Below are 13,299 nucleotides of genomic sequence, written 5' to 3'. Positions count from 1 at the left end.
TCAGTTTTAGATTTAAGCCAGTGTACCCTCATGTAAACATTTTCCATAGTACAGAATGACATCACCAAAGTACAGACTCGGAGGAGCACCACAGGGTCCCATTTGGGACAGAATCTGTGGCAAATCATATTTTATATAAGGCAGCTTCTCCTTGCTTAGCTCTTATTGCAACATGATGTAAACCCAGAGGCCACCATGACAGGGAGAAGCACAATATATTGGAACAACAACTATGGGCTTATATAAGGGCTACATTTATGGGATGTGGTAGAAGGGGAGATCTGCAGCATGAATATGAATCTAACAAATCTGTAGCAATTATGTGATGTAACCATGTCAAGAATTAATCATACAATCACTAAATCTACCCTCTAACCCAAACTGGCAATGCTAGTGTTCAGTCAGGAAATGTGGTGCAAGCCCATTCAGTACTTTAGAGGTCATTAGTAGTGTGTTATAATCAATGCAATATTTTTCTGGGAGCCAATGCATTGTGGATAAGAGAGGGGTGATGTGTTCAAACTTTCTGGTTCTAGTAAGGACTCTGGACTGAATGGAAATTTATGATTTATGCAGCTACTTAACCATCCAGACTGTGTATAGTGTGTACTATGTGTGTGAACTATGTATTGGTATCCAGACCAATCCACATGTACTTCATTATATTTCCAGTAAAGTGCCTTTTGGTATTGAGCAGCTATCTTATTTTGGTATCAAACCTTTATTCATTGCTATAGCTGATTATAAATCCTCTTGTCATTCTGAATAATAATAATAATAATAATAATAATAATAATAATAATAATAATAATATATATATATATATATATATATATATATATATATATATATATATATATATATATATATATATATATATATTAGTTCCCCATATTAGAACTAAGTATAAGAACTAAAGTCTGTTATAATTTACATATCAATTGATAACATATCTGAATAGGTTAGCTTCCTCTTTTTGTAAACACAAGGAGTAATACAGGAAATAGGCTAGGCTTCCTAAAGCTTAAGATGCTTACAAAGCAAAAATTGCCAGGTGCATATTTTAGCGTATATAATTCAGTTCAGAAAGCATTAGGCCAGTCGCACTCTTCTCTCACCAGAATGAAACTGTGTTTTTCCACTCCTCCTGTAGTAGCAGGAGCAAGAGCTGAGGCAAAACAAGGAGTGCTTGTTTTAGTGGAGGAAGCCAAATCATGGTTGGATTAGAGTGACTTTCACAACTCAGGTTATTCCATCACACACTGTCTGGTGCTTTGAAAAAAAAAAGACTTTAGTTTCAGAGTGTTTCCATTTTTGGAAATAGTTACTCACTCACTTACAGCCTCTGCATCTAGAGGAACAGACATGTTCATGTGTAGAGCTGTTGTTCAGATTAAATGTCAATGAATAAAATAGATGCACACGCGGTTACTAGGGCAATAGGATTCATTTAAGAAAGACTGAGAAGTTATATGAGAACATCCTGTCCAAATTGCACAGATGCATTTACAAGAAGAGTTGCTATGTTAGAAAGAGGAAATCTTATGCAAACAGAAAATAGAAAAATACAGTACCTTTATTTTAATTTTGTTATACACAAGACACTGGACTCTCATCATTTGCATACATCAACAGCGTAGAGAATGAAAAAAAAAAACAGAACAAAACAAACAAACAAACAAAATAACCTTCATAATCACACACGAACCTGAAATTAACTTGCTCACGCTAATTCAACTGCTTTCGCTCATGATTAGCCCATATGTATTTATTCATCAAAACCTACTCTACTGTACTAGTCAAAAGTTTGGAGACACTTGACTCAGATGTTTCTCATGATCTAAAAAAACCTTTGGATCTGAAGGTGTGTGATTAAATGTTTGAAATCTGTGTTAATTGTGCCAAAATGTTAATTTCTTTCATTAGAAAACTAACATTTTATTTCCAACAAAAAATATTCTTTTAAACGGATAACTTGGGGTGAAATATTCTGAAAAGCAGCCGATAAGAGTCCAGCGTAGGTGGGAACTCCTTTAATACTGTTTAAAAAGCATCTCAGGGTTGAGAAATTGTATATTAAATCATTTTGATTCATTTTTGATTCAGTATTCTTATTTTTCATTCATGAAAATGAATTCAGCAAAAGTTATTTAAAAGGTTTGGCATCTTTTCATTTATTTCTTACAGAGCTGCTATTGCTGTACACAAGTGCTTTACTTTGAACGTTCAGGAAGCTCTTTTCTCTCTGCTCTGTCAGCAGTGTTGTATTTAGAAAGGGATGTTCGCCACTATTGCACAAAACAATTAACTAAATTTGTTGCAAAGTTCAGGGTTAGGGGAAGAATAAGCTTTGTATCTTTTATGACCCCATTTACATAGTTCTTGCTTGCTTAATTTCATATAAAGTTTCATAAAATTAAGTTCATCTAGGAAAATCATTCTAAATATCTAGTAGTTCTTAGTCAGGATGATTCATCTTATCTTATAATTTCGAACTCATCCCTTGAATGAGTGGAAAACTGTCTTCCATATTATAATGCATCCAGTTGGCTTGACTTACTATTAAGTAATGTAATTTATATAAGAGCTAGGCATATATGAATATCCAACCTGTACTTTGAAACAGATCATGGCCCAGTTACACAGAGGTAAGGGCCAGTCTGTCTGGAGTCATGGGGTCCATTTTGACTGAAATCCACAAGTCCTGCTCATTCGGGCCAGCGTTCTTCTTCTTTTTCTTTTTCTTTTCAACCTGTGTCTCAGTCAGTGTGGCAGAATCTCTACAACAGCAACAATCACGTCCTCTGCAAAAGGATGAGCAGCAGTGACAGCAAACAACCAGAGAAGTGCAGAAAACAAGTACAGGCAGCATAAGGAGCACAACAATACACAACGTGTTGTAAATGCCCTCGTTGTGTTTGGTGACCAAAAGTGTCCACAAATCATTGAAGAATTCAGGAATCTGCTCCTTCATGGTTCAACAAGAGCCTTGGCTCTCAGGAGGTCATATGCAGCTCAAACCAGAAATATCCTTTGTAGTAAACGGCCAGATGTTTATACCACTTCTTCCAGCTTTCTATAAGATCTCAGCTTTGTTCACCACAGAAAAGGCAATCTTTTTTCTTTCTTGTAGGCTCTTCTACTTAGTTCATTTCAGCATTATTGAGTGAGGAATAGCCAGCAGTAGAATTAGTGCTGCTTAATCCTAAACCGAATGCACATTTATCTCTGGCTGTTTCGAATATCAGAGCATTTTTATATGAGGTCTGCCTTTGAGATCACGGAGGATTCTGATGGGAAGGACAGTAGAGACAGTGGTTGCGATGTGTCCAGCTCAGAAACATGCAGAATCAAGCTTCCACCTGCAGCTTAGTCCTTTCCACTGTGAGTCTCCAAAAGAAGTGATAGAATGCTGACTTTTCTGCAGTGAGAGATAGAGGGGTAGTTGATTAATATTTAGGGCCCATGGTTGAAAAAAAAAAGAAAAGAAAAAAGAAGGGAATGGTGTAAAGTGGTTAATGTGCACAAATCAGGAAGCTACTTAGCAATCCTATTGATTTTCTTTTGACTTTATAGCATGAAACAGCACATACGTATATTGTATATATAACTATTTTTGAGCATTATATAATTCATTTCAATATGTATACTAACAATACACATCTATGATAATACATATGCAACATCGTAAAATCCCTGTACTATGAATATGATGTTTAAAGATGGTCATTATTGTCTATGAAATAATTTGCGTCAAGCTTATGATTGTGTAAGGTTATAAAACATTTTTGTAAACTCAAAACAGAAGTATTGAGAAATCATGGAAATTCATAGCACATCACACAACCAGATAGCAGTACACTCAGTGAACCACACTTCCCCAAATCTTCATCCTTCTCTTAAATCTCACATTTAGCCTAAACTTACAAGAAAGTGTCTGTCTGACAGCTCTGCTCAAGGAGGTTAACCACTCTGGACGCCTCTGAAATAACAAATTAAAAAGGATCCATGAATATTAATAAGGACAAGTACTGATCTAGTTTATTCCCTTAAAGGGATAGAAGGGATGATAGTCTCTCTTGCTTTTGTTTCAAAGGACGAGATTGTGTCGTCATATTTATAGGAAAAGTCAGTGATATTTTAATAAGGTGTAATGAATTATTTTCCCCCAATCCCAATTGGTAGATTTTCTAGGTCAAAGTTCACCCTTTGCATCCTATCAACAAATTATTAATTTGTCTGGCTGTGTAGTTTGTGTCATAAGTTGCATCATATACAAGTCTTATTTTCATATGACAACCAAGGGGTACTTTACCTTCTCCTAGGAAATGATCTAAGAAAAATAACCAGCTCTGTCATACAACAGCACAACACCTTCATAACTGTTTCATTTCACACCTCGATCATTCGAGCTTCTCCAGTATTGTAAACAGGAAACATGTCTAAACCACACATAAATCGAGGATGGGGCTTACCAATTGAACTAAATGTCTTAGTTACACACACACACACACACACACACACACACACACACACACATACACACACACACACATATATATATATATATATATATATATATATATATATATATATATATATATATATATATATATATATATAGATGGAAGTGATGGCAAAAGTTCAGTGTAGTTAAACAGACTGTTTCGCACAAGTTCCATCAGGTCAGCTCTGAAAGCAGAGTGTACAAATACACATATGTAATATGTGAGTTTTCCCCCAATTAAATTAATGTGTTTTCTAGAGACAAAAAATAAAAAAATAAATAAAAATCAAATTCTTTACCTGTTGTGTTCTTGCCTTTTGACAGATTTACAAATTATTTTTACTGACACGCAGAAGGAGGATCATTAATGTAGAAGAAAGAGTATTGTTTCCTTAAGGAAACTCTCTGTGCTTCTTACCATCATTTAGCTTCAACCCCATCTGCACACAGCTGTTTGGAGCCATGTACATAAATGGCTAGCTTTATTCTGAAACAATTACATCATTTGCTGCTCTTAAACCAATTAAGGCAATGTTTACACAAAGGGAAAAGGCCTTTGAGTTATATTAAAACACTAACTGCCCTCAATTTAAAAGTGGCCAGTTTACAATTCTGATCATTTTCTACTCCTAATATCCTACTTTGGTACTTACATTGATGTAAATTATACAAATAGAGTATAATGTTCTGTAAACAACTTAAGCCTTTTAAACGTTGACAAATAAATCTGAAGAGATGAATATTTAACAACAAGGCATATGCTTTACATACACATCATAGTCCTTAGATACATACATATGTTTGCTAGCCATCTGTTATTTGCTACATTATTTAGAAAACAAGTTTTTCACCACATTCACACACAGATAATCATTGTTTCATCGGTGCAGTAGTAGAGATAGGTGAACGGAAGCAGCATATGCTGAGAAAGCTACTCTTGACTCCATGTAAGTGTTATGCATGTGACTAAAAGCTGTACACCACAACAGAAACATCCTATTTCTCAGGAAGCCAACAACACCATCAATGCTCTGACCTTACCGTCTTTGTTCACACAAGGTCAAGATGTTTTCTCTCCCATCATAAAACCCTTCTCAGATCCTGATGCTGAAACCATGCAAGGTTGATCCTTTATTCACATGTTCACCTGAACACTGCATAAGTTAAGTCTTGTGCCTCCCTTTTGCTACGAGGAGGCCTAGAGTGGAAGAAAGACTCCTGTGTCTCACATGCTTGCATTCTTGTGGGTAGGTTATACACTCAACTACTCTGTGATGTCACTGAAGCAGAGAGGGAGGGCTGAAGGGGTAAAACCGTCACAGTATATGCTCATTAACATGAAGCACCTTTTAGGGAAAGTACAATAGCCAGCGTACATGTTTGTACAATAGAGGGGATAAAAAGATACTGAAATAGAAAGGCTCTTGAGTTTGATCTCATATATGTTTCATATAACTGCCTTGAACCCCTAAGGATAAACATTTTTGATAGGCAAATTAACTACTCTTACCCACTCTAGTAATGTGCTAAAACCATTTGTATGCTTCAGACATGATGCATACATTTGACCACACATAATTTTAATCTGATAGTACGATTACAAAAAACATGACCTTTGACTTTAGTAAGAACAAATGAATTCTGTCATGCCAGTTTCTGTTTTAGTCAGTTTTCATTTTAATTACATAAATAAAAAATAAAAGCTATCACAGCTGAAGAAAGTTCACATGATATTTCAGTAGATGAAAAGCTGATGTTTTAATACATTTTCTAAAACACTGCTCAGTGATCTGTTTGTGCTAAAATCGTAACACCATAAAACCAAAAATACCCTAAACCTATTTTCTACACTCATCATAAAGACGTCAGCATGTCTGTACAGGATGCAGAACTGAAAGTATGTTTTAGGGTGTGTCTCTGGCCAAATGAAGCAAAGAGCTGGAAAAAAACAAAAAAAAACAAAAAAAAACCCCTCTCTTTGCTGTTGAAGCGTCACCCCAATAACTATCATTGTGAATGATTATAAATGTATTACATAAAATACTTCATATTTTCAATCCCTTGACCACAGCCTATGGGATGTGAAATCCTAATATAAATGTTGTGATGAACTAAATGTGCACCACAGTAAATTTGTTGACTTTAGAGGAAGTTAGACATGTATGCAGATGACAACTTCTCCAATATTTCTCAAAGCCCTGAATTTAAGACCAACCCGATGTTAGATCTCACAAAGCCATGTGGTACATACAAAAGACTACTTTGTTACAGCAAAATGAAGTGAGCAGACCTCCAGGAACCATGCCCTGAGCTGTTCTCCACCCTGATTCCATCCTAAAGGGCATTAAAAGCACACTGCTTTACTGAATATGTCAATAAAAGAACATGCTGGAGCTCAGGTTGTGGGTTCCCCTTTTAGTGAAAAAAGTGACAAATAAATCACACTGGCACTCTGTTTCGAGAAGCCAAATATAGCATGAGCTAACCAGCGGCAAACACACTATGAGTCAGGCAAATGAAATGTATCGGCTTAGTACTGTACTGTGAAAAGGGGTGGGGCTGGAGAAGACATCATGCAATGCTCTTAAAAAAGTAATGTACATCTTTCTTTCTTTCTTTCCACATGTAATATCTTACACTATGAAATGATGTGGAATGGTGTATTTATGTTACAGGTTTTCTCAAGAAATTGTGAAACGTATCATGTTCTTGCATTCGCCTCCCAGAGTGACAACAGGATTCCTCGTTTTCATTTGGGCTTTACATTAGTTGTCACAAGGCAGATGTGCTACCAGCCCCTGGAAAGGAAATGCAGTTTAATGTGAAAGACTCAAAAGGGAATCAAAACCTGCACTCTGACTTGATTTTGTTCTTTAATAACTATTTCTATTGCCTATATTTGCACTCCAAACTTTAGCTGGACAAGATTTTAATAAGTACTCATTTTCAGCTTAAGCTAATAGAAGAATAGAACACCTGTCAAAACCTTCGGAAAGTATTGACCAGTGTAGAACAAACATGGGGCACACAGCACAATCTAAAGCAGTAGGTATAAACAGTGCACCACATAAAAAAAACAACAAAACAACTTTTCAAGAATGTACTCAAGCTTATAGAAAAAGTCGTAGCCCTGTTCATTACAAACAGCACAACCTTTTATAGTAGGCCTGATGAATATTTAAGAAGGGGCATACTTATCAAGTATGATCAAATATTATCGTAAGTATTATCAAGATTTCTTATTGTACAGTTGTTAAAATCCTCTCATTTAGAGAACCTGAAAATAAGTAGCTGGAAATTTCCCACATGAATTCACCCCACTTTCAGCACAAAACCTCAACAACATTTTATTTCTGAGCTCCTACCAACCTTACTTCCTACACCGATACAATCTCTGTCAGTGCTTGTTTGTGTGCATAAAGCTTTTCAAACTGCTGCATGGCAGATTCTAGTTTTCTATGCCTGTCAACACTGCCAAAAAACAAATGTGCTGAGAGTTATGGCAAAGTTTAACTCTCAAGATAATAAATTCATTCTTGGGTAAGAGGTGGGCTGTAATTATGCTAGATTTAATTTAGACGTAATCAACTAATGCTGCAAATGAAAGTAACTTTATATCACTCCTCCTTTTATCATTCTAACACCGATCCAGGGCATTACCCCTCTCCACCAGCAGAGGTTAGGGAATTCTTTCACAACCTCTGCCTTTCCACTTCTTGTTCACTTGAAATCTATATTAATTACTGAATTATTATATTAACATACAAACATTATGGTTCTGTTTGGCCTGTTTGGATTGCAAAGTCTGTATTATGGGTACTCCCTGGTTTGGATTTTGTATTAAAGTTCTTCTGCACATGGATCCTATCTCTCTGCAAGTCTGATATGTAGAGAGTTCACTACGTTGTCCTTGCCCAGTGGGCTGCTGCTGATTAGGGTAGAATTAGACCTTTTCTGTAATAGATTACAACATGCTCTCATCACTGACAACATCATTTAAAGACAAGGCCTCACAAATATTTTCAGAAACATCTTCAACGCCATTCAAAATCTTATGACACAGCAAATCACCTCACTATTACTTTATCACAGTTGCAATAATTAGCTATATTTTCCCTCACAATTTTTTATCCGAAAGATTTTTAGAGACAGACTGTTTAAACATAGCGGCCTTTTATGCTTTTTTATCTCATAAAAATGAGTGTTGTATTACTGCTGTGTGATTACTAATCAGCAATTCATTATTATTTAGTACACAAGAACTCAATGGTTTTGATAGATTAGTAACTATGGTTTCTATAAAAGCAAACTAACAAACAAACATGGTTAATTTCCCAAATGAATGGAATGCATTGCACACTTACACTTTGCTTGGGTCCAGTTAAACTAGGCACAGTTTTCTATCAGCAGTGACCTGTTTCTTCACTATTGAAAGTCTCTGGGCAAAAGGGGGAGGGAATGCAAAGTCTTTCTTGAAAGATAAACAAGCTGATAGAGAGATAGATAAAGATAGAGAGAGTGAGAGAGAGAGAGAGAGAGAGAGAGAGAGAGAGAGAGAGAGAGAGAGAGAGAGAGAGTATTTCAAAGACCTCATGAATGGCTGAAAGAAACTCTAATTCAAAACTTATTAGGGTGTACTTAGCCTGAAGGAGTACTCCTCTGTGGTTGCACCATATGCTTTGCTATCTCTATAAAAGGATAAAGGGCTCAAAACCTGTGCAATGCAAGATGGTTCAAAAACAAATTTTGCCTAAGAGCACCAGTTTCAGCATGGCTGGGAAGCTCTGAAAGCCCTCATTTGTACAGAGTGCCCTCTTGCTCCAGGCCATATGAAGGCTTTTCTCTTCTATGTAATCTTCTGTCCTACAAACTACATTAAAGAGACAACAAAAAGACTATGATCAAAAGATTCAGACTTACAGAGTGCAATCTTTAAATTATAAATATTTACAGTTTTGTTATTTTTCCTTCTTTAACATATTTTGACACCTCTATTTCAAGAAACCACACAGAGGACATTGGGGGAGACAGAATCTTCTCACACTCTATCTCTGTGGGTCATTTAATTGGGTATTGGGGTATTTTCTCAGTCTTTGTTAGTTTTTGGGTAGTTGTGTGTGACCCAACCGCTGGGTTAGTGGCTGGGTCATTTTCACTGACAGTTGAATCAATGTACCCCTCCCCCACCCCAATGACTCAGCCCAGCTCCTTGGGTCAAACCAACTCAGCCCTGGCTGTTTGAATTCACCTCAGGTGGAGGTAGTGGTTTTCACATGGACAGACTTTTATTTGGAGAAACAATGATTACGGCTTATAGCACATGGAAATAAAAAAAAATCCAGTATCTCAAAATATTAGAATAAAGAATTTATAATACAGAAATGTCGACCTGAGAAGACTCTAATCAGATAATTAACTCAAAACACCTGCAAAGATTTCCTGAGGCTTTAATCTCTCAGTCTGGTTCAGTACACAACCACAATCACGGGGAAGATGAAAGTAAATTTTGCATTTCATTTGGAAATCAAAGTCGCAGAGTCTGGAGGAAGAGTGAAGGGGAACAGTGTGACGTTTCCACAGTCAGTGATGATTTGAGGTGCCAGTCATCTGTTGGTGTTGGTCCACTGCCTTTTCTCAAGTCGAGAGTCAATGCAATCGTCTACCAGGAGAATTTAGAGCACGTCATGCAGTACAAGTTTTATGGAGATGCTGATTTCCTTTTCCAGCAGGACTCAGCACCTGCCCACAGTGCCAAAGCTTCTAGCAACTGGTTTACTGACCGTGGTGTTACTGTGCTTGATTGTCCGGCCAACTCTCCTGACCTGAACCCCATAGAGATTCTATGAGAGACACCAGACCCAACAATACAGACGAGCTGAAGACCGCTATCAAAGCGACCTGGACTTCCAGAACACCTCAGCAGTGCCACAAGCTGATCGCCTCCATGCCACACCACATCGATGCAGAAATTTGTGCAAAAGCAGCCCCGACCAAGTATCGAGTGCATAAATTAACATGCTTTTCAGAAGTTTGACATTTCTGTATTATAAATTCATTCGTTTCCAGCCTGATGAGCATCAACAAGTTATTTTCACCTACAAATTAACTGCTAAACCTAGAGCTTCACATACTTCTGCCAATATTATGTAATATTGGATCATTTTCCTTAATAAATAAATAAATGACCAAGTATAACATTTGTCTCATTTGTTTAACCGGGGTTCTCTTTGTCTACTTCTAGAACTTGTGTGAATATCTGATGATGTTTTAGGCCATATTTCTACACACACACACACACACATATATATATATATATATATATATATATATATATATATATATATATATATATATATATATATATATATATATATATATATATATATATATATATATATATATATATATATATATATATATAAAAGTAATAATTTTTTTATACAAAAAGTTTTACAAATTTTCAATTTCAATCATTTGAAGAAAGTATAAAATAATAAACACATAACAGCTGATACTACACTTAATCTTTATCAATGAGCTATAACTAGGTTTCTGTTTACTGCTGCAGAATTTCTGAGTGCAGAAAAGTCTAATAGAAGCAAAATGATACCACAAGCACAAAAGTGATGATAGTAAAACTGATGTAACTCCACACCTATGAGACTATTACAAGTCATTTTAAACAGTGCGACAGATGAAAACAATGGCTATGTCTACAGGTGAATGGGAACTGATAATCTGGCTGAGGGTAAGGTGACATCCACCTTGATATATTTTATAGCTCCTGGAGGAAGAAAAGATATAAGATGCAATATATGTTACTTAAAAGCAAAACAAAACAAAACAAAAGCACAAGACAAAAACAGCTGACCCTACGCCAATCCTAGATCTAATAAAACATTAAAAATAGTAAATACCTAAACCTACCTAATGTTTGGTCAAGTGAATGAAGCATTTCATAAGATCAACATGAATAAAGTCAATATTCAATATGAATAAAGTATAATTTATTACACACATAAGAGCAGATGCTACACTTAATCTTAATCAGAAAGCTATTATTGTAAAGCTATTTCTGTTTACAGATGCAGAAATTCTGAGCACAGTAAATTCTAATAGAAGCTAATGATGTCAGTATAAATACACCTGTTCTGAGTCTGAGTCTGTTCTGAGACACCACTAAGCAAGCAACATGAAGACCAATGAGCTCAGAGACAAAGCTTGGAGAAGTAAAGATCAGGGTTGGGTTATATAAAATTTTTTTCCAAACTTTGAACATCCCACAGAGCGGCATTAAATCCATTATTAAAAAAAATATGGAAAGAATATGGCATCACTATAAACTTGACAAGAGAGGGCCACCCACCAAGACTCACAGACCAGGTAAGGAGGCTATTAATCAGATATTCTTTTCATCAGCAGGGACTGTAAAACTGGTAGGGATTGAAGAAAAGATGAATGGCACTAAATACAGGGCAATTATTGAGGAGAACCCATTACAGTCTGCTAGAGATTTGAGACTGGGACGAAGGTTCACCATCCAGCAGGACAATGACCCTAAACATACCACTAAAGCTATACTGGAGACATTTAAATGGAAACGTTTAAATGTCTTGGAATGACCTAGTAAAGGCCCAGACCACAATTCAATTGAGGTCCAATCATGACTTGAAGATTGCTGTACCCCAACACAACTCATCTAACTTGAAGGAGCTGGAGCAGTTTTGCTGTGAAGAATGGGCAAAAATCCCAGTGGATAAATGTGCTAAGCTTGACTCGATAGTATACAGTTGTGGAAGAGGAATGACTCTTAATTACACTGTGTCACCCATACACAACCTGGTGTCACCCAAAAGAGGATGGGTTCCATTTAGAGTCTGGGTCCTCTCAAGGTTTTGTCTTCATGCCATCTTAGAGAGCTATTTATTGTCACTGATGCCTCTGGCTTGCTCATTATGGATAAATTTAAATCTTTATCTGGATCTCTTTAAAGCTGCTTTGTGAAAGGTCCATTGTAAAAAAAAAAAAAATGCTATAGAAATAAAACCGAATTTAATTAAACTGAAGTTTATATCATTACAACATTATATATTAAGATTATTTTGAAAATAATTTACACTATCTATGTACATAGAATATATAAATGCACACACACACACACAAACACACACACACACACACACACACACACACACACACACACACACACACACACACACACACACACACACACACACACACACACACACACACACACACACACACACAACAACCATAGCATTAAAACCATTGACAGGTGAAGTAAATAAAATTTATTTTCTTGTTACAATGCATAGCTGCAGACCGGTCAGAGTGCCCATGCTAACCCCTAAGCATCAGAACTGGACAGTGGAGCAATGGAAGAAGGCCTGGTCTGATTAATCACATTTTCTTTTACATCATGTGGCTGGACAAGTATGTGTGCATTGCTTACCTGGGGTCTCCATACATGTATGTCAGCACCACGTTGGTTGTGCCTTTGTCAGTGGATGTTCGTTTACATCCATTTCTTGGTTGGTCTGCAACACGTCCTGTCATTTTGAATTTGCCAGTAAATTTGGCAACAATATTGGGGCCAGGAAGCATGTGGTTATCACGCTTCCTGTTAAAGTTTATCGTAACCTTGCGACAGCTTCCTGATCCAGCCATGAGAATGATTTCAATATGCTCTTCTTTTGTCAAAGGCATTCATAAAGGCTATCTAAGTATGAATAATGTATATGATATCAGAGCAATTTGACAAGGGCCAAATT

At 36.3% G+C, this 13,299-nt stretch overlaps 1 protein-coding gene across 3 annotated transcripts; it reads right to left on the bottom strand.

Annotated features, from left to right (window-relative positions):
- Nucleotides 1–1,558: 1,558 nt before the first annotated feature.
- Nucleotides 1,559–13,091, bottom strand: LOC108268344 (uncharacterized protein KIAA0040). Of its 3 annotated transcripts, XM_017473258.3 has the most exons (3): nt 5,549–5,763; nt 3,928–3,982; nt 1,559–3,421 (listed from the first exon to the last, which is right to left on the bottom strand). In XM_017473258.3, exon 3 carries the CDS (start codon nt 2,972–2,974, stop codon nt 2,639–2,641), a length of 336 nt encoding a protein of 111 aa, XP_017328747.1. In that variant the 5' UTR covers nt 2,975–3,421; nt 3,928–3,982; nt 5,549–5,763; the 3' UTR covers nt 1,559–2,638. The 3 variants fall into 3 exon arrangements, with proteins under 3 accessions (XP_017328747.1, XP_017328748.1, XP_017328746.1); XM_017473259.3 differs by lacking the exons at nt 3,928–3,982; nt 5,549–5,763 and adding an exon at nt 12,981–13,091; XM_017473257.3 differs by lacking the exon at nt 3,928–3,982.
- Between the last annotated feature and the right edge of the window lie 208 nt (nt 13,092–13,299).

Source organism: Ictalurus punctatus, chromosome 7 (assembly GCF_001660625.3).
Source record: "Ictalurus punctatus breed USDA103 chromosome 7, Coco_2.0, whole genome shotgun sequence".
Classification (NCBI taxonomy): domain Eukaryota; kingdom Metazoa; phylum Chordata; class Actinopteri; order Siluriformes; family Ictaluridae; genus Ictalurus; species Ictalurus punctatus.
The sequence above is the reverse complement of the archived record's forward strand: the minus strand, read 5'-3'. Positions and strand labels throughout refer to the sequence as shown.

Excerpts from the sequence above, each read along its gene's own strand:
- LOC108268344 (XM_017473259.3), bottom strand. The coding sequence starts at position 2,974 with ATGAAGGAGCAGATTCCTGAATTCTTCAATGATTTGTGGACACTTTTG.